Genomic DNA, 19,872 nt, shown 5'->3' with positions numbered 1-19,872 from the left:
AGGGAGAAAGCTTGTTCTATTCAAAGCATTTGCAGGAAAATGAAAATAAATTGCAGTGCTTTCTGAAGTTGCATTGCTCTGCTTTCTCAATTATTCTTCCTGTATCTGATTTTACAGCTGGGAAGTGCAACTGTTGTAGTTGAGCCCAGCCTTCTACAGCAGGTAAAAGGAGAGGGGTTGGATTTTGTCTTCCCTGTTCGTGGAGAGCTTCTTAGCTGCTGTCCTGCAGCACTTCATCTATTACCCACCTACACCCACACCCACGTACCTGTATTTGAGGCATGTGTGTCTGTGAGGGAAAAGGGAAGGGTCTGTACTAGCCTCTTTCCTGGCTGCTGTGAAACTGAGCAGCTCTGCTTTTCTCTTCCTTTCCTTTCCCAACCTCTGAATCTATCCAGTCCCTGCCTTCAGTGTTACTTCAGAAACAGTATTTTGAATAGGAGAAAAAAGCAACAGCAGCAAAGCTCAGTTAATTGACAATTCTTACTTCTACTGATGTTCAGAATAGCATCTGGAAAAACCATGAGCAGAGCTAGGTGCTTCATCTGCAGGCTTTGAAAAGACAGTGGCATTTTACCTGCTTTCGTGACTGGGAGTAACGACCAGAAGCACAGATTCAGGTTTTGTTTTATTTGAAAGCCCTTAATTGAACTTTCTTACTAGTGATGGAAGAAAACCAGCTGTTTGAGCAACCTTTTTAGCAGTTCTTGATAAAGATTTGAGGGTTTATTTTTAGTGGAGGTAGCATATGTTTGCTTGAGTTTTAAGTATTTGTTAGATTTATTAGTGTATCAAAGGTTAAGCTCCCAATTCAGATCAAGCTGCTCTTTGTTTTCTTTTCCTGTTTATTCAGCCAGTTATATATTACTCAATTACTGTTACAGATTTACTGCTTTTTCTTCCCTGCTCTCCTTCTCTGTCAGGCTGTTTTCATAACTGTAAATATAATAAAGGCTAACTGAGCTGTACAAGGTTTTAATAGTTTCAAATGCTGTTCAGATTTTTTGTTCTTTGTTTTGCTAGCAAATCTAGGTTACTTTTTTGCATTTTTTACTTTAAGAAAAGGTTGCAAAAATAGATATAATTATCTGTTCTCTGTGGAGGTGTGTCACACGTGGTCATGCCAGGTTTGTGCTTGTATTTTGTGTTAGCCCTATTTACTTCAGGAGTCTTAAGTTCTCAACTTCTTTAGAAGTAATATCATTGGAACTCATTTTCCATTTTATTTTATTTGCTAGTTTTGGTTTGTTGTTTTTTTTTTTTTTTCCCCACCCCTGGAGTAAAAGTAGTACTTCTCTTGGCACAACAGAATGTTTTGTAAGAAAATTTTGTATCAGAACACATTTCTATAATCCCTCAATAATAACAATAGACTTTATGCTAATTTACAGGAGAAGGTATTTTTTCTTCTTCTTTTATCCTCTCTTGCCTGCTAGGATTCTGAGCTTTTGGCTCTCTTCCTAAGAGCAAAGTGATTCTTATGCCTAGAGGGGAGCTAACTGTGTTTTGTTGGATGGTACAAGACAACACTGTCAGCAGTTTTCTGTTCTCAGGAGTTGGCTCTTTTGTAAGTTTTAAGTGAGCTTGAATAGATCATTGTAATATTAGTTATGATTCAGCCTTGAAGGGCAATGAATTATTATTTTTTTCTAGAAAAGCTTTAAATTTGTTGTTTAATTAATTAAATTATATGTTTATACCAGAGTTAGTGCCCCTTTAATGCAAAGAGGGGCACAATTAACAACATGCCCATAATACAGATTTGTGTTTATGTTGTCTCAGAATTGCCTCTTTTTCCTTGTAGTGACAGAAAACATTTAATGAATTATAGCTCAAATACAGTCGCTTCTCTTTTCAAGACTGTCACTGCCATGGGGACAGATAATCAAAGGGGGCAAGTGTCTGTTCCAAATGGTCTGGAGGGAACTGAAGGATTCATTTGCTGCTTTCTTGCTTTTAGTGTGAACTAGACACCCAGAGATTCCATTAAGCTTTCACCTTACTGTCATGGTTACTGTCCCAGTCCTGTGATTTATTTCTCTCTAGGATAAGACTGGAAAAAAAAATCTTCAGAGCAATGAGGCTAGCTAGGGGGTAAATCCACACATCCCATTGACTAGGGAAACTTTTTCTTTCACAACATGTCCTGATTCCAGGGATGCCTCCTTTTCTCGGTCCACTGTATTTATTGAAAGAGATTGAAAATGTATTTCACTTTTTTCTGCTTTCTTTATATCAGAATAAAAGCATGAGTAAGAGAATAGCTGCAGATGATTTGTTGTTTGCTGGAACCTCACTGAGTGAATCTATAGAGATAATCTTCAAAGATCACTTAATTAGTAATATTATCATCACCCATAGCATTACTACAGCCATGTCAGTTGATATACCAGTTACACTATGAATTACTGTGTTGGCAGAGCTATATACCCAGTGCCTTATTTTATGCCATATTATTTTTCTCTATTATTTTTAAAATACCACTATTATTTACAATATTTGTATCCTTTCAGTCTTGGGAATTAGTATAGAGAAGTGTCCTGTAAAATAACCTGTTACCACAAAATATTTACAAACTTTTAATGTTTGTTCCTCTGCTTGGAAATGGAAATTAAAGCATTTTTCTGAACTTGGGGGTTTTTTTGGTACCTATTGAGCCACATGCTAGACGCAGTATTTGTACAATATGACCTCACGTTCTTCCTGAAATAACTAAATGGATGAGTTGAGAATCTGAAAGATCTTATTTCTCTCTGGAGCAGATACAGCAAATATTTTTCCTTTGTATCATCCTACATGTATCATAAGACTGGCTTGAAGGGATAACCTAAGAATGGACATTGTTTGACTCTCATTGATCCATACCTTGATCTTAACATCTAAGTGGCGCTTTTATAGTAGAAATAAAGAGAGAGATTGTATTTCAAACAGTGATATTGATGTTGAGATGAAAGCCCGGTATCAAGGCAGGTAGTCATGTTATATAGATGCTCTCGGGCTAGCACAGCAAATATTTGGGCTGCTTAACGTTAAGGAAAAATATTAGAATGCTACCACATGTCTAACTTAAAAGCACTTTGTGGCACCCCAAATTTTGTATGGAAACCTGTGTGCCTGGTAATAATTTAGTGAAGATGAATAGAATTTATTTTTAAAGTATTTTTCATCTACACTTATGCCTGAAATATATAGGAGTGATTTTTTGAGTGACCTGCCTTGTCAACTTCAGTCATGTGCTGGACTATGAGGAGCAGATCAGACAGTAATGCTGCAGTTGTCTCCAAGCTCTTTGCTAGCAGGTAATGTTTGACCTTGAAGCCTTGCAGTGGTGATGCTGTGAGACCATTGTCCACAAAAAAGGAACAGAATAAGCTCAGTCTAGAAGACAAATCTGTTCTGTGACTGTTTAAGATGAGTATTTGGCTGGGGATGCTTACAGGTGAAACTAGGAGCCTAAATGTTTTGTTTACCTGTTGGCCAAAACTGATGTATCATTGTTAAAAAACCAAATCAATGTTTTTTTAATATAGGCCCAAAGTCTTGTTCAACTGTTCCTTGTTTGAGAAGATTATGTGTGAGGTTTGTCTGCTTCTGTGACACAGCAGTGAAACAGCATTGTTGTAATAGTCAGGGGAGAATTTGATACTTGCTTAGGATGAGAGGTTGAAGACAAGGAAAGATCTAGAAGAAGCTTTGGTACCGTGGACTTTTTCGTCTCGTGATATGATCTTAGTTGAGTTAAAGCCTTTTCTGACTCTGAGTGAAAATAAAGCAAAGTGCTGCTTGTAATTTTGGCAAATCTAATTTTGTAAAGGTTGATCAAAAAAAACCCCAAACTAGTTGCTTTTTGAATAAACCAGTGTACTTCATAGTGCCCTAAGTCAAATTAACCAACTGAAGTGTATCTTTTGTGCTTAGGTTTCTAATGCACTATGTTTAATGAACTGTTTCAGTACCTGAGAGATAACTGAACTGCAGGTGAGATCCTTATGACCTTTTCTGTCCTAGGTGAATGCTATAGAAAATTTGAGAAAAGGTTTTGATGTTGGAGGTTAGATTCAAAATAATTTTGGTAAGAGTGCTATCAAGCTCTCTTTGTATACTCTCATGTAACAGTGTTCCAAATAGGAAGCGCTGTAAACAGTAATATTCCTAATGCTGTAGATTGCATACTAATCTAGCAGATAGATTTCCTCTCTTTTTTTATTCCCTTTTTTTGGGAAAGAGGCTCTTATTGAAAGGAATTGCTGGTGAAAACTGGACTACCCAGGTCACTGTAAGTTCAAGTATTTCTCATTATTTTATGTGCCTTTTTCTAGTTACTGACAGTTGAAAATATTCTGCTTGTAACTTCCTAACAGGATTTTTTTGAAAATCAAATAAATAGATGTGTTATTTATTTACTGTGTCAGACTTTTATTTCAAAAAGGCTTCTATGCATCCAGATTCCTGACACATCTTTTTTTTCTTTGCAAGCAGGAAAGTTGTTGAGATACAGCAATGACATTTTATTCTGTTGAAGGAGGATCTGAAGCACATAAAATGTTGACCTAATGGTCTTGGATTTGATTTAAAGATGCACTGTTTTTCTTAAAAAATGATAGCCTTCTATTTGCATTTGGCTGAAAGAATTCTTTCATATAGGAATTGTATTGTCACACAGACTGGCAGGAATTGCAGGTGGGACTTCAGAAATGTGACCTCATTTGGTTAAAATTGCTCTTTTAATTCTCTCTGTAGTAACTAATTCATAGCTAAGTAAGATGCAGTTTGATTCATCCTGCAGCTTTCCTGTAATTCTACGGTAGCCATGAAAATAAAAAGCATGTTTTTGGTTCTAACTCCTTCTAATGTTTATTTTGAAAATTACAACAGCTTGGCTGGAAGCTGCCTGAACATGAAAGGTGCTGTAGGACCACTTACTGAGCACCTTTTTTCCTGGCCTCTGAAATGTTGTTTTTATATGATGGGGAATTACTCTCTTTGTTATGTTTATATTTTGTTTTACTAAAAATAACAGGTTTGTTTTCAGGAGAAGAAGCTAGATTGACATCTTTCTGTCTTTTAGCAAAATCATCACAAATCAACAGCTCTCCTAGTTTGCTGAGTACTTGGTATAGGTTAAGAGGCTAGAGAGAACCAGGCTTTATTGGTTCTTTATGATGAAGTATTTGAATTGGTGGTATAGACTTGGAGTTAGTTTTGGTGTTGGGATAAAATGATGTGTGGAGGATGCCTTGGTGAGAAAATCACTTTTCATTGGCTTCTTGAATTGCAGAGTAGGGAGAGGAGGGTTTGTATGTAAAACCTACCTCTGCAAGTGTATTTCCACCATCACCTGCTTATTTAATCATGGCCATCTGAATTGTACTTGCTGTCCAGCCCCAGTTCCCGGGCTGGGAGTGCAGCCCAGCCTGATTGTCAGGCAGCTGCTCCCCTGATGAGGTAGAAACACAGGCTGAAATAACAAAAAAACAATGAGACCAATTGCAAATACTTTGGGGCTGAGAAAGAGAGATGAGAGAAATAGTGAGAACTGAAGAACAGAAACATGGCACCTGGGAACAGAAAATGAAAGCATTGGGATCCCTGTTGTTTAGTAAGAGGTTGTCAAAAACTTGGCATGACTTCTGAGAAAGTACACTTGGGATTTTTCCTCCTTTGTGTGGGATGGGACAGGCAAGCATAACTACCCATAAAGCACATTCAGATTTCCTAGGCATGGGTGGGGTACCTGGCTCTGCAGTGGGGGACATGAGGCTTCAGCAGTGTTGTTAGAGTGCCTGACCCCGTGTGTGTTTGTGTGTTCTTTATAAATAGGTGGAACGTCAACTGTTGCACATGTGTTTTGATGAGAGTATTTGGTCAGTTTTAGTTGGACACTGTATGAATAAACCACATTTATTGCTGTGTGTCATTAAGTACTCTGGTGATAATAGAGTTCCAGTAATAAAATTGCATTTGTCTACTTAATAGAAAATAGAGTCCCCTAGCATTTGAAAAGAAATCTTTCTGTAACACTTCTTCAAAGAGTAAACTCTATGATAAATAGCTTTTAACAGTCATTTGAAGTTAAAGATGTAAGAAAGAGTAAAGAATGGAGGACAAGCAGGACTAGTTCACATTGGGCTTTTTGGTATTATTATCATAGGGTAAGTTTTTATGGTTTTGGGATTTTATTTATTTCTAATAGTTGTGTTGATGCTCTGTACTTACTAATAATTTATATTTGGCAGTTGCACGAAGGCTAAAAATCTTTCAAGAAAACCCCCAAAGAAGCTGGGGAGGAATACAAAGAAGTTTGATTTATACATTTTGCAATGTTCATGTAACCCTGAAACAACTCAGACAAGCTGCTGTAGAGACTCAAGTCAAATTTTCAGCTCATGTTGCACATCATGAATTGCATAGAGAGCCACCAAACTAATTTAAAATCATTGAGAGAGGAGGTATAAATTTTGAATGTGGATCCCCATTCATTGTTTTTGGAGGCCTGTGAGCACTCCTGATTAGCTCCGAGGGGCTGTGAATAGTTAATTATTCAGCACAGAGTTCTGAAGTTCAAAACTCTAAGCACTTTCAGCAACAGATCAGTCATGTGATGCCTCGTTACAGTTGTTTTTTGCAATGCTGCTCTGGACCTTGTTTGCTCTTCTTTGTGAGTGACTTTAAACTCTCTTTTCTCAAGAAAGATCTGTGTTTCTAGTTGTATGCTAGGTTCTGTTTGTTTTAATTGTGTAGGACAATTGTAGGGGTTAATTTATTTCCTTAGGTTTAAAGTAAACAAACTTTGGTACCGCTCCATCTAAATGACAAGCACATTTTTGGAGCCTTTGTGTATTATGTTGAAATGTATTTTAACTTCCTGGTGATGTGGCTCCATTCAAGAATGTGTATAAGAAATTCAAAATCCGTCATTAGGTAAAGTGTCTTGACTGTGTCTTGGTCTTGTTTCTAATGGTAAAATTCTTAATTAATAGTATCTTTTCCTTCTGAATATATTGGTTAATTGTGGAGAGTTTTTTAAATAAAGGGAGATATTGGACTAGATGTTTTAGGACATGAGACTCCTACATTCAGAATTTGCTGTAACATACATATGTTAAGAGATATAGAGGATTTTATGCTGTTTTAGAACTTTTTTAGTGAAGTAAGTGCAACTTATTTAGTGATCAGTCCTTGTATTCAAAACTGAACTGTCTGGTCACTGACATGGGAAATGGTATAGAGAAAATTAAAACAGATCAGCATAGGTGAGGGGATTATGTAAGAGCATATTGTGAGTCAAATGTCAGGAGATATTAAAACACGGTAGAATTGGTTATACTGTTATTTTATTGCTGTATAGAAGTTAAATCATGTAGAACTGGTAGGACTACTTTGAATAATTTTAATAATCAAAAGAAAAATTTGGGGAGGAAAAGTGTCATATTTGCTCCAGTATCTATCCTGTGTCAAGTACAATTGGCTTCATAGTGCATAGTACAACATTTCTGTTTATACTAATCCAGTAAATCTCTTTGGAGAATGTACAAATAGGGTCTTTGCATAACCCAAGGGAGGAAAAAACAACCAACTAATTTATTCTTTCATGGTACATTGAAGAATTCTTTTTGGCTTGATGTTTATTGGGTGATTTCTTTTTTTTTGTGATGAATACCTTAGCCTGTTTTGTCTTCTGTCACCACTGATAGTATATTTAAGATATTCTCTTATCCCTTTGTTGCACATATTTTAGAAAACAATAAAGTGTTGTTTGTTTCTGGTTTGAGACTTCTTAATTTATCAGTTTGAAATCATATGTATAAATGCATACTTGATTTTTAACTTTTTTCTGTTTTTCAGAAGAAAATCTAAGGCACCACCTCCTCCATCTGAAACAAAATCCATTGCTGTTTCTCCATTTGATAACACAGAGCCAACTAACCTCATCATGGAACAGAAAGAGAATGTAATTGATAAAGATATTGAATTATCAGTGGTTCTGCCAGGAGATGTGATCAAGTACACTACAGTGAATGGGAGGTATGTTGCACAGAATGGTATTTTGTTTAATATCATTTTTTGCTCAACTTTACTCCAACCTTCATCCAAGTTATAATCATTTGGTAAAATGCATGACTTGTGTAAGGCTGAACATAAAGTGTGTCCAAAGAAGAGCAGCCAAGTGCAGTGTCAAGCTGACAAGTCTTAGGAGGTTTGGGGTTTCTGAGGGAGCTGGGGCCGTGAGGAGCCTGGAGAAAAGACTCAGGAGGGACCTCATTGCTCTCTGCAGATACCTGAAAGGAGGTAGTAGCCAGGTAGGGCTTGTCTCTTCTCCTAAGTACCAAGTGATAGGATAAGAGGAAATGGCCTAAGGGGAGCTTTAAATTGGATGTTAGGAAAAATTTCTTCATGGAAAGAGGAAGCATTAGAACAGGCAGCATAGGGAAGTGTAAAAAGATGCATAGATGTGGTACCTAAGGACATGGTTTGTTGGTGGACTTGGCAGTGCTGGGTTAATAACTTGATGATCCTAAAGGGTTTTTTCAATCTAAATGATTCTGTGATTCGATTATGATTTTTGGGTAGATATAGAAACATCTTCTTTGTACATTTACCTACCATTTCAGAAGACTGTTTTTTAAGATTCAGAAATTCTGCACGGTGCCTGTTAATAAGTGTAGCCACACCTGTTGTTTTTTCTAGTTACTAAAAATCTCTAAAAAATATCAGTTTGTATGATTCAGTGAATTTTCCCACATATATTCTGCTTTTTAAAGATGAGTTTGTTCATCCTGTTTGGGTACAAAGTAATGTGTTCAGCACTTGCTCAGCACTGCTACCTGTAGACTACTAGCAGTCATCAAAAAACATGTCATCACTTCAGACAAAATCTGTAATGCTTTAAAAAGAATTTATAGCTACAGCTTTGGATTTGTTTTAACAATTATGTTTTCCTTAAGCTGGTTTTAGTTTAAAATGCATATTTCAGACTTTTAATTGGTAGGGTAGATTGTGCATGTAGCTCTCAAGTCACCTTTTGTTCAGAAAGACCTGCACATTTACTGGTGAGCTGAAGTCATGAATCCTGGGACCTAAAATGTTGCTCTACTAAGAAGAGTCCTGTGCAAGGCTGTGTATGGGTCACAGCAATTTGGATGCCAGTTTGTTGCTATCCTAAGCTGAAATAAGACAACCTATTTGTATATTGTTCTTGTGTTAGTGTATAGCCCATGTCTCTCCTACAGAAACCAAGCAGGCTGACTTTATTCATTCAAACCAGGTACTGTAAATGTGTGCTTATACTTACTTCTTCATGAGAGATGAAATCTGGCTTGAGTCTGTTTGCACACTGTCATTTGCTGGAGTTCATGAGGTTGTTGCTTAGACATCAAATACCAGCTTGTTCACCAGAGCTGTAGTGGGTCTTTTTGCACCTCTCCCTGACTCTGTGATTTTCAGAGTAACTTAAATGTGAGATTTTATTTCTCAGAAGGAATTTTCTGAAATAATGGGAGTACTTGATGCTTTATACTGTTTTTTTTTTCAGTACGTTTATAGCAAGGAATATTGCAGTTTGTAAATACGATGCCTTCCTGTGTTTTTAATCTTTCTTAGACGTGAGGCTCCATGTGTACGCTGTCAGGAGCTTCTTGTTCTTTTTGCTTCTTTTGTCCACACTGATGAGTACCATGGGCCCTCTTTCATGCTTTGCTCAGAACAAAGTGCCAGAAAGGAATGTTGCATCTATTTTCACTTGGTCAGATTTCATTGTGTATGATTACTCTGTATTCGAGACAGGCCTTACAGGCTTATCAGGAATTGCACTTGTTTCCCAATCAGTTTTATTATCCCACAGTTACAGGATTTTTCAGTCAAGATACTGTATGTGATTGATTTCATAAGTGACTATCTTGCAAATAAGAACCAGTATTAGCACAGCTAGGCTCATCTCAGAATGAGGGAGATGTGCAGGACCTGCAGTCCACTATGAAGTATATTTCAAACTATCTCTTGTTCTGGCTTTGCTCTGGCTTTAGAGTTATTTTTCATGATCAAATAGGCATGACCCCTCAAGGAATGACACAAACAGAAAAATTGTTACTTTGCTTCTTTTGTCATTCATAATTAGAGGTGAGCAGCTCTGAAGGTCCTGAAGAGAGAACACCTTTTAAATCTCATAGTAGAAAAAGCAAAATGGTGAGTTTTAACAGCTGTGTGCTCAAATTCCATAGTCCACTAGAAGAAACTTTCCTTTTTCAGATTAGGTTGGGTTGGTTTGCTCCCTGCTTTGGTATAGTGGGCAGCAAGGGCTATGTAGCACAAAGCAAGGTGTTAGTGAAATGAAAATCCTGATTATGAAGGAGTTGGAATATGTAAATACATTTATGTTCTGACATTTCCTGAAAATGTAGAGTAATTTGATGAAGTTAAGTTGCAAATAAATATTTTCCTGAAGTTAGGTAAAGGAGGACACGCAGACGATGTACTCTGAGGTAGCTGATGGCCCATCTTAGTGCTTTGCTAACCATTCATTATGGAAGCTGTTAAATGTACTGTGATATATGTATTCTTCCACCTATAATCCTTGAAGGCTTTCGGGAAAAGAGTTTTACAAGTTTTGGAGGACATGGTTACAAGAAAAGCTTGTTGGGTTTTTTTTTATTGCTGAAGGAATAGCTTTCTAAAGCCGTTGTTGAAGATATCTTGCCTCCAGTGGAGTGGTGGGGGGACCTAAAAGTCCATCATCCTCCAGTCAAGCAGGTTGTTTTGGAAGTACCATTGGAAAGCAAATTTGCAGTGAATCACTGTTCTCCTGTAGTAATTTGCATATACCTGTTGTTTGTTCGCAGCTATTTCTCACTTAATCCCTCACTCTCTGTAACAATGGTTAAGGTGAGGAGGTGCCCCTGTCACTGTGGTGCAAAACCATTGGATGGTTTTCTGGGGTCCTTGCTTGCCAGTTCTTGCTCTGGTCATCTTTGATATTCTTACTCCTCTCCAATAACCCAAGTTCAGCTTTTAAAGCCAGTCAGTGTGTAAAAATTCACCAGGAAAATGGTAACAGGTAACTTATTGGATGCACTGGTAAGCAGAAAGGTCACTACAGAAGCAGTGTCTGCAGCTTCCTCTGGCTCCCTCCTCTCTGGCCCTGCCCTGCTCTGCCCCCAGCAAGATGGGGGGCTGACGAGGTTTGCATTTGTAGCCCTTTTCTTCTTACTGTGAGATGCACATACTTGTTTTATTAGGGATTAGAAGTACAAGAAATAAAGTATTCCCTCTTTCTGTCTTATAACTGACACAGGTTGTGCTATATGCAGGAGATGCAATGAAATAAACCTTCTGGTTTAGCAATGTGAAAAGGGAGGAGCAGTTCTTATTCTGCATTTTGCATGACATTCCTCAGGCTCTTATATATCATCTAGATGAAAGCATGGGAGTATATTGCATTTTCCTATGCCTCTTCAGACCATCTGATAACTGCTTTTTCAGACATTGGAGTAAGTTTTGTTTTATTTTATTGTTCCTCCTGCCTTTGTCTCCTGAGGCAGGCGTTCTGCTGCCACTTAAGCAGGCAGAAGCTTTCCTCTAGAAAGGAAATATCTGTCAGCTTTCAAACAGTTATCTTCTGCAAGCCCTGCTGCTAGAAATCAGAAGACAGTTTGCTTATGAGACACTTGTCCTTTAGGATGAAGGGAAACAGGAATGATATTCTAGAGTAAATCAAAGGGGAAGAATTCAGTGTTCACAATAACTTGCAACACTGAGTCATTATTAATTATTTTTACAGAACTGTATCATATTAAAAGTCTGCTTTAACTTACTGCTTAATAAATATATACATGATTTATGTTAACTAGAATTCTGCTTCATCTGATGATTCTTTGTTGAAGCTATTTCCACATTTGGCTGTGCTACCAGAATACCTGCCTCTCTTATGAGATTACATCTAGAATTTAAGATTTCTGATAAAGCCATACCAGCCTAACCCTGTATTAATTTTCTCAGAGTCACTTCAGCATTTTTTCAACATACCATTTGATTGCTTCAGACTTTTATTTTCATAATATCCCTGTGAGACAGAGCAGGTGATGGATTTCCTTGTTCATGGTTGTAACTGAGAGATGCAGAGTGTGTCGCAATGAAATTGTCCTTACCCAACTCAAAAAAAAATTATTGAGGAATGATCTGATAGTGCTATAATTCAGTTCCATAACATGCAAAGTTAGGACATTCTCCTTACTTTTGGTCTATTTAAACATCTGTAACATTTCTCTTTATAGTACAACTTTATTAAATGTATTTCAGTAGCAGCTGGAAATACTCAGCCTATCTTAATGCCCTGTTCTGCATGTTCTTCATTTAAGCACTGAGGGAACACAGACATACAGGTACTGAGTACATCTGACAAATTCTGTTGGCCATTCTTCCTTGTGGGAAGGACATCTTACATCACACAGATCTTCTCAAGAAATGACATTTGCCTACTATATTGTCATTTGGCTTATTTCCCGCTGTTGGTATTAAGCACCTAGATAATTCTGGAATCTCTAATGCACAACCTGCTTAAAATCTGACTTTCTCAAACTTCGTTTCTCCTGCATCTTCCAAGTGGCTAATGCACAGAGTTTCTGAAAAAAAAGTCCCTCGTAACTCAAAATGGATATAAAAATGCCAAGCTTTGTAAAAAAAGCTGTTCTTAATGAATAACAGAGTATTTATCACCACAGTTAGAAGTTCCCACTAAATGTCAAATGTGGTAACTAATCCACATGTCCCAGTTGACCTCAGGAAAAGCTTCACGCAACAAGAAGTTCTCACTCTGTTCAAGTACTTGGCATACTTTTGTGCAAACTCGTTTTTATTTTCTGTTTAGTGACTTTTCTGGGGGGTTGGCTTTTTTTTAAATTGTGTTTTTTAAAGCTCGAAGATATTTAAAGTCGGTGTCTAGCAGTAATCATTTCGTCTTGGAAGGGAAAGGACGACTTGAATTAAATGTTTGTTTAAGCAGCACATCTTGTTATAGCCTGCTTAATTGTCATCTGTTGTGACAGTTCCATTTGTCTTTTACAGGAAGCCCATGATGGACTTGCTGATCTTTCTCTGTGCACAGTATCATTTAAATCCATCAAGTTATACCATAGAGTTGGTATCAGCAGAAAATAGCCAGATTAAATTCAAACCAAACACACCAGTGGGAATGCTTGAAGTTGAAAAGGTGATTTTAAAGGCAAAACAAATGGATAAGAAGAAACCTGCTCCAGTTATACCAGAGGTGAGAACTAAAATTAAGCATATTGAGAAATTAGAATTACTGCTGTATTCAACAAATTGATCTGGTAGTTCATCCTCTTGTTTCAGTGTTTCTTGTTTTCTTTCATCCTCTCACCTTGAAGCTCTGTGAAATGCTTTAGTCTGTTTTTGATAAGTTTCTCTTAGGTAAAATACATCTCAATTTCTTGCAGCAAACATCTTTGCTGCTGAAAGGAGATCTTACAATATTATTTGAAACCCATGCTTCATTGGCCTTTTGAAAAATTCTGCAGATGAAGTGTGGCTGAGGACAGCCTTGAACAAACTGAAAATCAACATCTTGTACCATCTGTCATGCTGTGATATATGTACCCTTCTGATTGTATGTTCATTTTCCTTCAATACATACTGTTCTTTCTTGGCTTTTTTGATAAACCTTGAAGAGGGCGGGAGCTTTAAGAAATACTGAACTAATTTCTGGGTGTTGCCTCAATCCTTTCCTTCCACCTTTGTCATTGTGCTATGTAGAAGAATACTGACTTTTAATTTATCTAAAGCACTTACAGAGGGCCAGGAGAACTCTTCTGCTGCCCTTCTGCTTTCCTCCTACACCCGTGCTGACGGGCACATCACCTGCTTCTGCAGCTGCCCAGTGTAACCCTCCAGGCAGGTACCCTGCTGCACAGGCAAATGGCACTGCTGAGGGAGAAAGCTGTCTGCTTCACGTGTCCTGTTCTTGCATGGGAGGGAATAGAAAAATAGTTTATGTAATGTTTCTCAACCCGCAGCACTGCGCAGGTTGGCTGTAAGTGGAATTCCGGTGATTATTGTGGGGCTGTTGTAAAAACTCCATTTCTTTCAGAATTTGTGCTGGTATTTATTGGAATTTTCTTCTCTTTAGCAAACAGTAAGGGTAGTGATAAACTACAAGAAGACACAGAAAACAGTAGTAAGAGTTAGTCCACATTCACCCCTTCAAGAGCTCATATCAATTATCTGCAGCAAATGTGAGTTTGATCCTTCACATACTCTACTACTGAAGAGTTACCAGTCTCAAGAACCCCTTGATATGACAAAATCTCTTAATGACCTCGGACTAAGAGAGCTGTATGCCATGGATGTCAGTCAAGGTAAGATAACTTTTGTAAATTGCTGTCATGTAAAAGATAATTACTTAATAATTGTATACATGTTGTTGGGTTCTTTACTTATGAAAATGATTTCTGGGAATTTAATATATATTTCATTGGTCTTCCACAAAATTGAAACTGACTCATGTGTACCTGGAATTTTGTTTTCATAAGTGCTGTATAAAAGTTTTATTTTCTAACCAAGTGTTCACTACCAGCAGAGTTAGCTGAGTACAAATCCTCACTTAAATTAAAGCCTTCTTTTCCTTCCCTCACACCTTCCCCAAAAAACTCCAACAACACCTTGCTTCCCTTAGCTCCTACGTGACATAATGATGACCTGAAAAGAACAAATGTTAGAGAAAATTAAATTTTCTTTAAAATAATTAAAAATCTTAAAAGCATTAGAGTATTCGGATGGTCTTTATGTCTATTTCTGAGTGCTGCTTGCTAATTTTATGGATTGTGAAGGAATAATTGTCTTTTTCATTCTGGTCCAGCAGGTACTAAATTTCTGATATTTTGTACAAATATTCCTAGGCCAGATTTTAACTTCATCTGAACAGGTGACAGGCTTACTATACTGTAATTAAAAATTTTGTACAGTGTGGTTTGTTCCATTTCAGACATTTCTCACAGGAAATTTTATCTCAGTGTGGAAAGCAGTAATATTGATTTACACACTCCTGGTCATTGACCACTGGTTTATTTGCTTGATTTTATTTCTGCTTAAAACTTGTGGGGCTTGTTGGGGTTTTGTTTGTCTTTGCCCCTCTTTCTACCTAAATTTGGTAACCATACTCTTTGGTGCTTACAGTTTCAAGAGTTTTCTTGGTTTACTTGCTAAAGGTCAGAATGATAAATTTGGACAGTATTTCATTTTTCCATAGAGAAAACAAAAATGAAATATCTTTCTCTTCCACACTGGAAACCAACATATTTTATTTTGCCTAAATATGTTACTTTGAGTGTGCTCCCAAGTGCATTATTTGTTTTTTGTCTGGTTATTTACTGCTTTCATCTACAGACTGGAAAAGCTGCTCTTTGCATGATATGATGTGTATTTTACTTGAAGCAGGAGCTAAAAATCCTTAGGTGGGCTCATACCAGGGCATGTATGCTTTCCACACAGCAGTGCCCTGCTAGGAAAGTTAGACATTCTTTAGTTCTCTTAAGATGAAGTAGTTCAGCATTTCAATTTTGCAGGCAGGTTCAAAGCTCTGAATTTTCCATTATCTTTATGAAAGTAAATGGTGAGGTGTATCTTTTACTTAATAGAATTTAAGGTCAAATATTGTTAATATTACATTTTAATTTTACATTGCTCTTTGTTTTCCAAGTTTGGACTGCCTAACCATCCCAACCAGAGCAAACTATTCTACATACTGATTTTTCTCTTTGCCTCAGAAGTATAAATGAAGCCTCCCTGCTTATGTACATAGTTGCAGTCTGTGTTGCATGTCTTCAAGCTCAAGTTTTGGAATGATTCAAGTATTAGGCAGTAAAGATGCACATCCTTTTGCTTCTGCAAAGTACCCAGTTAATTTTTCACTAATGTTGAAGATCCAGCTTGGCTTTCTGTGTTTGTATGTTGTTACTACATCCTTGATTCAGATTCACATTTTCTGTCTTTCTTTTTGTCTTTCTGTAGCCACATCACCAGTTGATTTAAATTTACCATCTTTTCAAGGTATGATTTATTGAAATAGGCAGTGAAACTTTGCACTTACAGGACATTAGCACCTGCCCCTATTACAACATCTGCTTAACTGTGACATGAGTAATATCTCTGTCCTATCTCAAATGCATATTGCAAATGATAGTGCAGAATTGGATATACACAGCTATATAGAAAGTATTTTTCTACGGTTTTTACCCTAGATCAATTTATTCAATTTAGGATCATGGCTATATTGATATTTTTACCAGACTTGCTGATTTCTGTTGCTCATTACATGAGATTTCTTTCAAAAAGTTCATTTTAGTAAAATTTTAAAAAGTCAGTCATAAGATTTACAAATCCTCTGTATGAATAAAGCAATTTAAGGAGGATAAATTTCTCAAGATAACAAGAATTGATTTGACTGTTGTTACTATAACTGCCACGCAGATACAGTAACGCAACTCCAACACTGATTGAGTGTTTGGGTGATCTTTCTCCATAGTTACACGATGTGCAGGCTGGGGCCTGGTTTGTCCCACTTCACACTTTGCCATAAATTTAAGGCAGTAGGAATGGAGAGCTGAGAAGTCTGATGCTCTTTTCCCCTTTTGCTCCCTTTGTGATATGAACCATAGCATATGACAAGGTGTGGGGGCTGGATTATGTGCTGGTATTAAGAGCTGCTGAAACTCATCTGCCCTGAGTTCTGGGAAGGAGAGGAAGAACGTGGATACTTGGCAAACTGTTCATTTTGCCACCCCTAGAAAAGTATTAATATAGGTAATTTATGATCATAAATCACCTATATTAATCCTGCAATGATACACCTATTTGTGTATCATTGCAGGAGGTTTGTAGTAAGAATGTGGGAGAAATAATCTCTGCATGAACTAGAACTATTGTTTTCTATTTTAGGGTCCTACCAATCTGAACACATAGATGTTCTGAAGGAGAAAGAAAACAAAGGATTTTTCAGCTTTTTTCAACGAAGCAAGAAGAAAAGAGAGCAAGTAAGGTGTAGCTTTGCATGAGGAAAACTTCTAGAAACACATTCAGATTGCGCAATCAATACTGTTGATTATTTTCCAGAAAATATGTGCAACTTGGGTTTCTTTTTATTTCCCACACCTCAAGGCTGCCAGTGCCCCAGCAACTCCACTGATGAGCAAGCCAAGGCCAGCGTTCATCACGAGATGCAGCACAGTCAGCAAGCAGTACGACTCCAGCACTCTGCCGGCGGAAATGCCGAAGAAGCGGAGAGCTCCCCTGCCGCCCCTGCCCAGCTCCCAGAGCGCTCCCCAGGAGCTCGCACCAGCCCAGGGCAGGCCTGCCTGTGACATTGGGAAATCCAACAGCTTCCACAGGCATCAGCAGGTCAGTTACATTGCTTCGCTTCTCTTTAAAAGTACCGACATAATAACCCTGACAACCCTGCCGTTAATATATGATGAGGCTTGAAATAAATGGAAAATAAAAAATGAAGGAATTGCTTTAAAAATTTTAGCAAGAAAATAACTATAGAAATTGAACCATGCGTTCCTTTTAAACATTGTAACCAAAGGTAGCTGCTGTGTTTTTAAAAGGCAACACCAACTTCTTGTATAAATTGGTCTTGTAAGCACCTTTTTGTTCTTTTAGATGAATACTTATTATATTTAAATATAAGAAGGTGGTCTCACTTTATTATAACTAGTAATTTGGGTTAATTATTCCTGTTAATTTTTAATATTTCAGTTACGTGAGATAATGACTAGTTTGTTCTTTACACTATATTGTAGAAAAAAGTGGACCTGGGGAGCAGTCCAAATATTGTTCCCAGCAAGTTAAAGTAAGATTTTTATTTTAAAAATTGAGCTGTGTTTTGTTTAAGCAACAAGACCTGGGCTACATATTTGAGTAACCTATATATATATGTCCCATGACATGCAGAAATTGTGCCTATAGAATTTGTGAGAATTGATGCATTAACTGCTATCCTGGTATTGCACATATTGTCGGTTGTGAATTCCAATAAAAGATCAAGGTTAAAATTTTTGTTATCTGTATTTTTAAATTTATTTCCTGCTTTGCTTTTCATACAGTATCTAAAGGTGCTCTTTGGATATGAGGTTATTGGCATGCTAGAAAAATTAAATGCAGAACTAAATGAAGTCCAAGTCTGAGGGATTAATTTTGGGTTAGACTTGGCAACAAGAAATTTCAGACTGTGATTACCTTTATACAATGATTTAGTCTTTCACTGATGCACAGAACCACAAGAGAGCACTGTTTAACAGAAATTCTGCTTTTGTGTATTGTGTCCTGCTGAAAAGCTTTATCATTTGAAGAAGATAAAGGTTTCTTTCTGAATTTCTCTTTGGGGAGAATGAGAAAATAATGATTGATTTTTTTTTTTTTTTTTTTTTTAACTTCACCATGTTTCTCTTTTAATTGAGTTCAATTTCTTAAAAAATAGCTTTTTAATGTTAACATGCTTTAAATGAATAATATCCTATTGTGTCTAAAAGTAATGTACGACTGCTTGGCTGTCACTCAAACAATTGCTTAGATTTATTATTTTGTGCTGACATTTCTTAGTAATCTGAAGTGATCTGACTGATGTTGAATAGCTTACCAAGAGAGGACATCCAGATCAAGTTATATTTTTGTGTATATTTTCTATTTTGTACTACTTTGTGCAACTCACTTGAAACTTAGAGGCCTTTGGCATGCTTTTTTTAAGGTGACTTCTCACTCATTTGGATTTGATTGCACAGTGATTTATCAGATAATGTAGCACTTGGGACTTCAATGTGGACAAATATTTGCTCCTTCCTTTGAATTTATTAAATCAAATAAATCATTTTGTGTTGTGGTATCTACCTTCCTATCAGCTAATGAATGAATTTGGCTTAGTACATATTGCTCAACTTGATCAGGAAACTCCTGATAAGGCTCCTGTGGGAGACTTCCTTGGAGAATAAATTTGCTGCTTGGAAGAGTACTGAGACATTTTCAGAGACAGCCTTCCTGCAGTACGAGAGTAGCCCATTCTCCTAAGTGGGAATAGGAGTAGACATAAAAACAAATACTTATATGTTTTGACACAGTCTTATTTAAATTTGCTACTGAAAGAACTCAAGTTCAAAAATAAAAGATGGCAGAATAATTCCCAGAAAGAAATACATAGATACTTCTTAGACATGCAGAGGTTCTCTTAGGAATGCAAAAGCAAGCCTGGTGCTACAAGTGGCAGAAGATGTCATGAGCAAAAAATTTGTAAATTAGTGGCAAGCAGAAATCCGAGGATAAAGGATGAAGTCATCTGCCTTTTATTTTAGCAAGGCGTTCATCACAGTCTACCTCAAATTTTTTTCTTGAAAAAGTGAGCTACAACTCAGACAGATGAAACACAAGAGAGGACAAAAAGTGGCTGCAGTTCAAACAGAGGGGGTAATGGCTCCAATGAAGTTCCTAAGAAATTGGTGGTATGGCCAGTAGTGTTAAATATCTTTATAAACAATCTACATCATTGTAGGAACTGAATCTACCTTCAACAACCGTGAAGTTGGCACCAAAATGGGCAGAGAGGCAGGTACTCCAGCCACCACTCAGGGAAGCAGTGACAGGCTGAATGAGATTTTCAAGAAGATCTATATGAAATTCTCTATCTGGAGTGAAGTACAGCTTCAGTAGAACCAGTAAAACACCAGTACAGGTTGGGGTCTGGTCATGTCATCCACCTTGAATCCACTGTACTCAGTAATTTTATGCTACAGCTGCACTACTGTGTCCAGATTTGTTCCCTGTAGTTCAAGACAGAGACTGAAAACAGGCCACCATGACGTTTAAAGGTTTGGAGGA

At 37.1% G+C, this 19,872-nt stretch overlaps 1 protein-coding gene across 12 annotated transcripts in view; it reads left to right on the top strand.

Moving 5' to 3' along the window:
* The window catches only part of COBLL1 (cordon-bleu WH2 repeat protein like 1), a 77,338-nt gene that overhangs the window by 33,774 nt on the left and 23,692 nt on the right, over positions 1 to 19,872 (top strand). For 10 of the 12 annotated variants that reach the window (XM_050976709.1, XM_050976711.1, XM_018911479.3 and 7 more), the window contains 6 exons: positions 7,846 to 8,025; positions 13,057 to 13,258; positions 14,138 to 14,366; positions 16,018 to 16,056; positions 16,945 to 17,039; positions 17,164 to 17,403. In XM_050976709.1, coding sequence (XP_050832666.1) covers positions 7,846 to 8,025; positions 13,057 to 13,258; positions 14,138 to 14,366; positions 16,018 to 16,056; positions 16,945 to 17,039; positions 17,164 to 17,403 — 985 coding nt within the window. The remainder of the gene's footprint in view (positions 1 to 7,845; positions 8,026 to 13,056; positions 13,259 to 14,137; positions 14,367 to 16,017; positions 16,057 to 16,944; positions 17,040 to 17,163; positions 17,404 to 19,872) is intronic. The other 2 variants (XM_050976708.1, XM_030241776.2) reach the window with 2 other exon arrangements.

Source organism: Serinus canaria, chromosome 7 (genome assembly GCF_022539315.1).
Source record: "Serinus canaria isolate serCan28SL12 chromosome 7, serCan2020, whole genome shotgun sequence".
Taxonomy (NCBI): Eukaryota; Metazoa; Chordata; class Aves; order Passeriformes; family Fringillidae; genus Serinus; species Serinus canaria.
The sequence above is the reverse complement of the archived record's forward strand: the minus strand, read 5'-3'. Positions and strand labels throughout refer to the sequence as shown.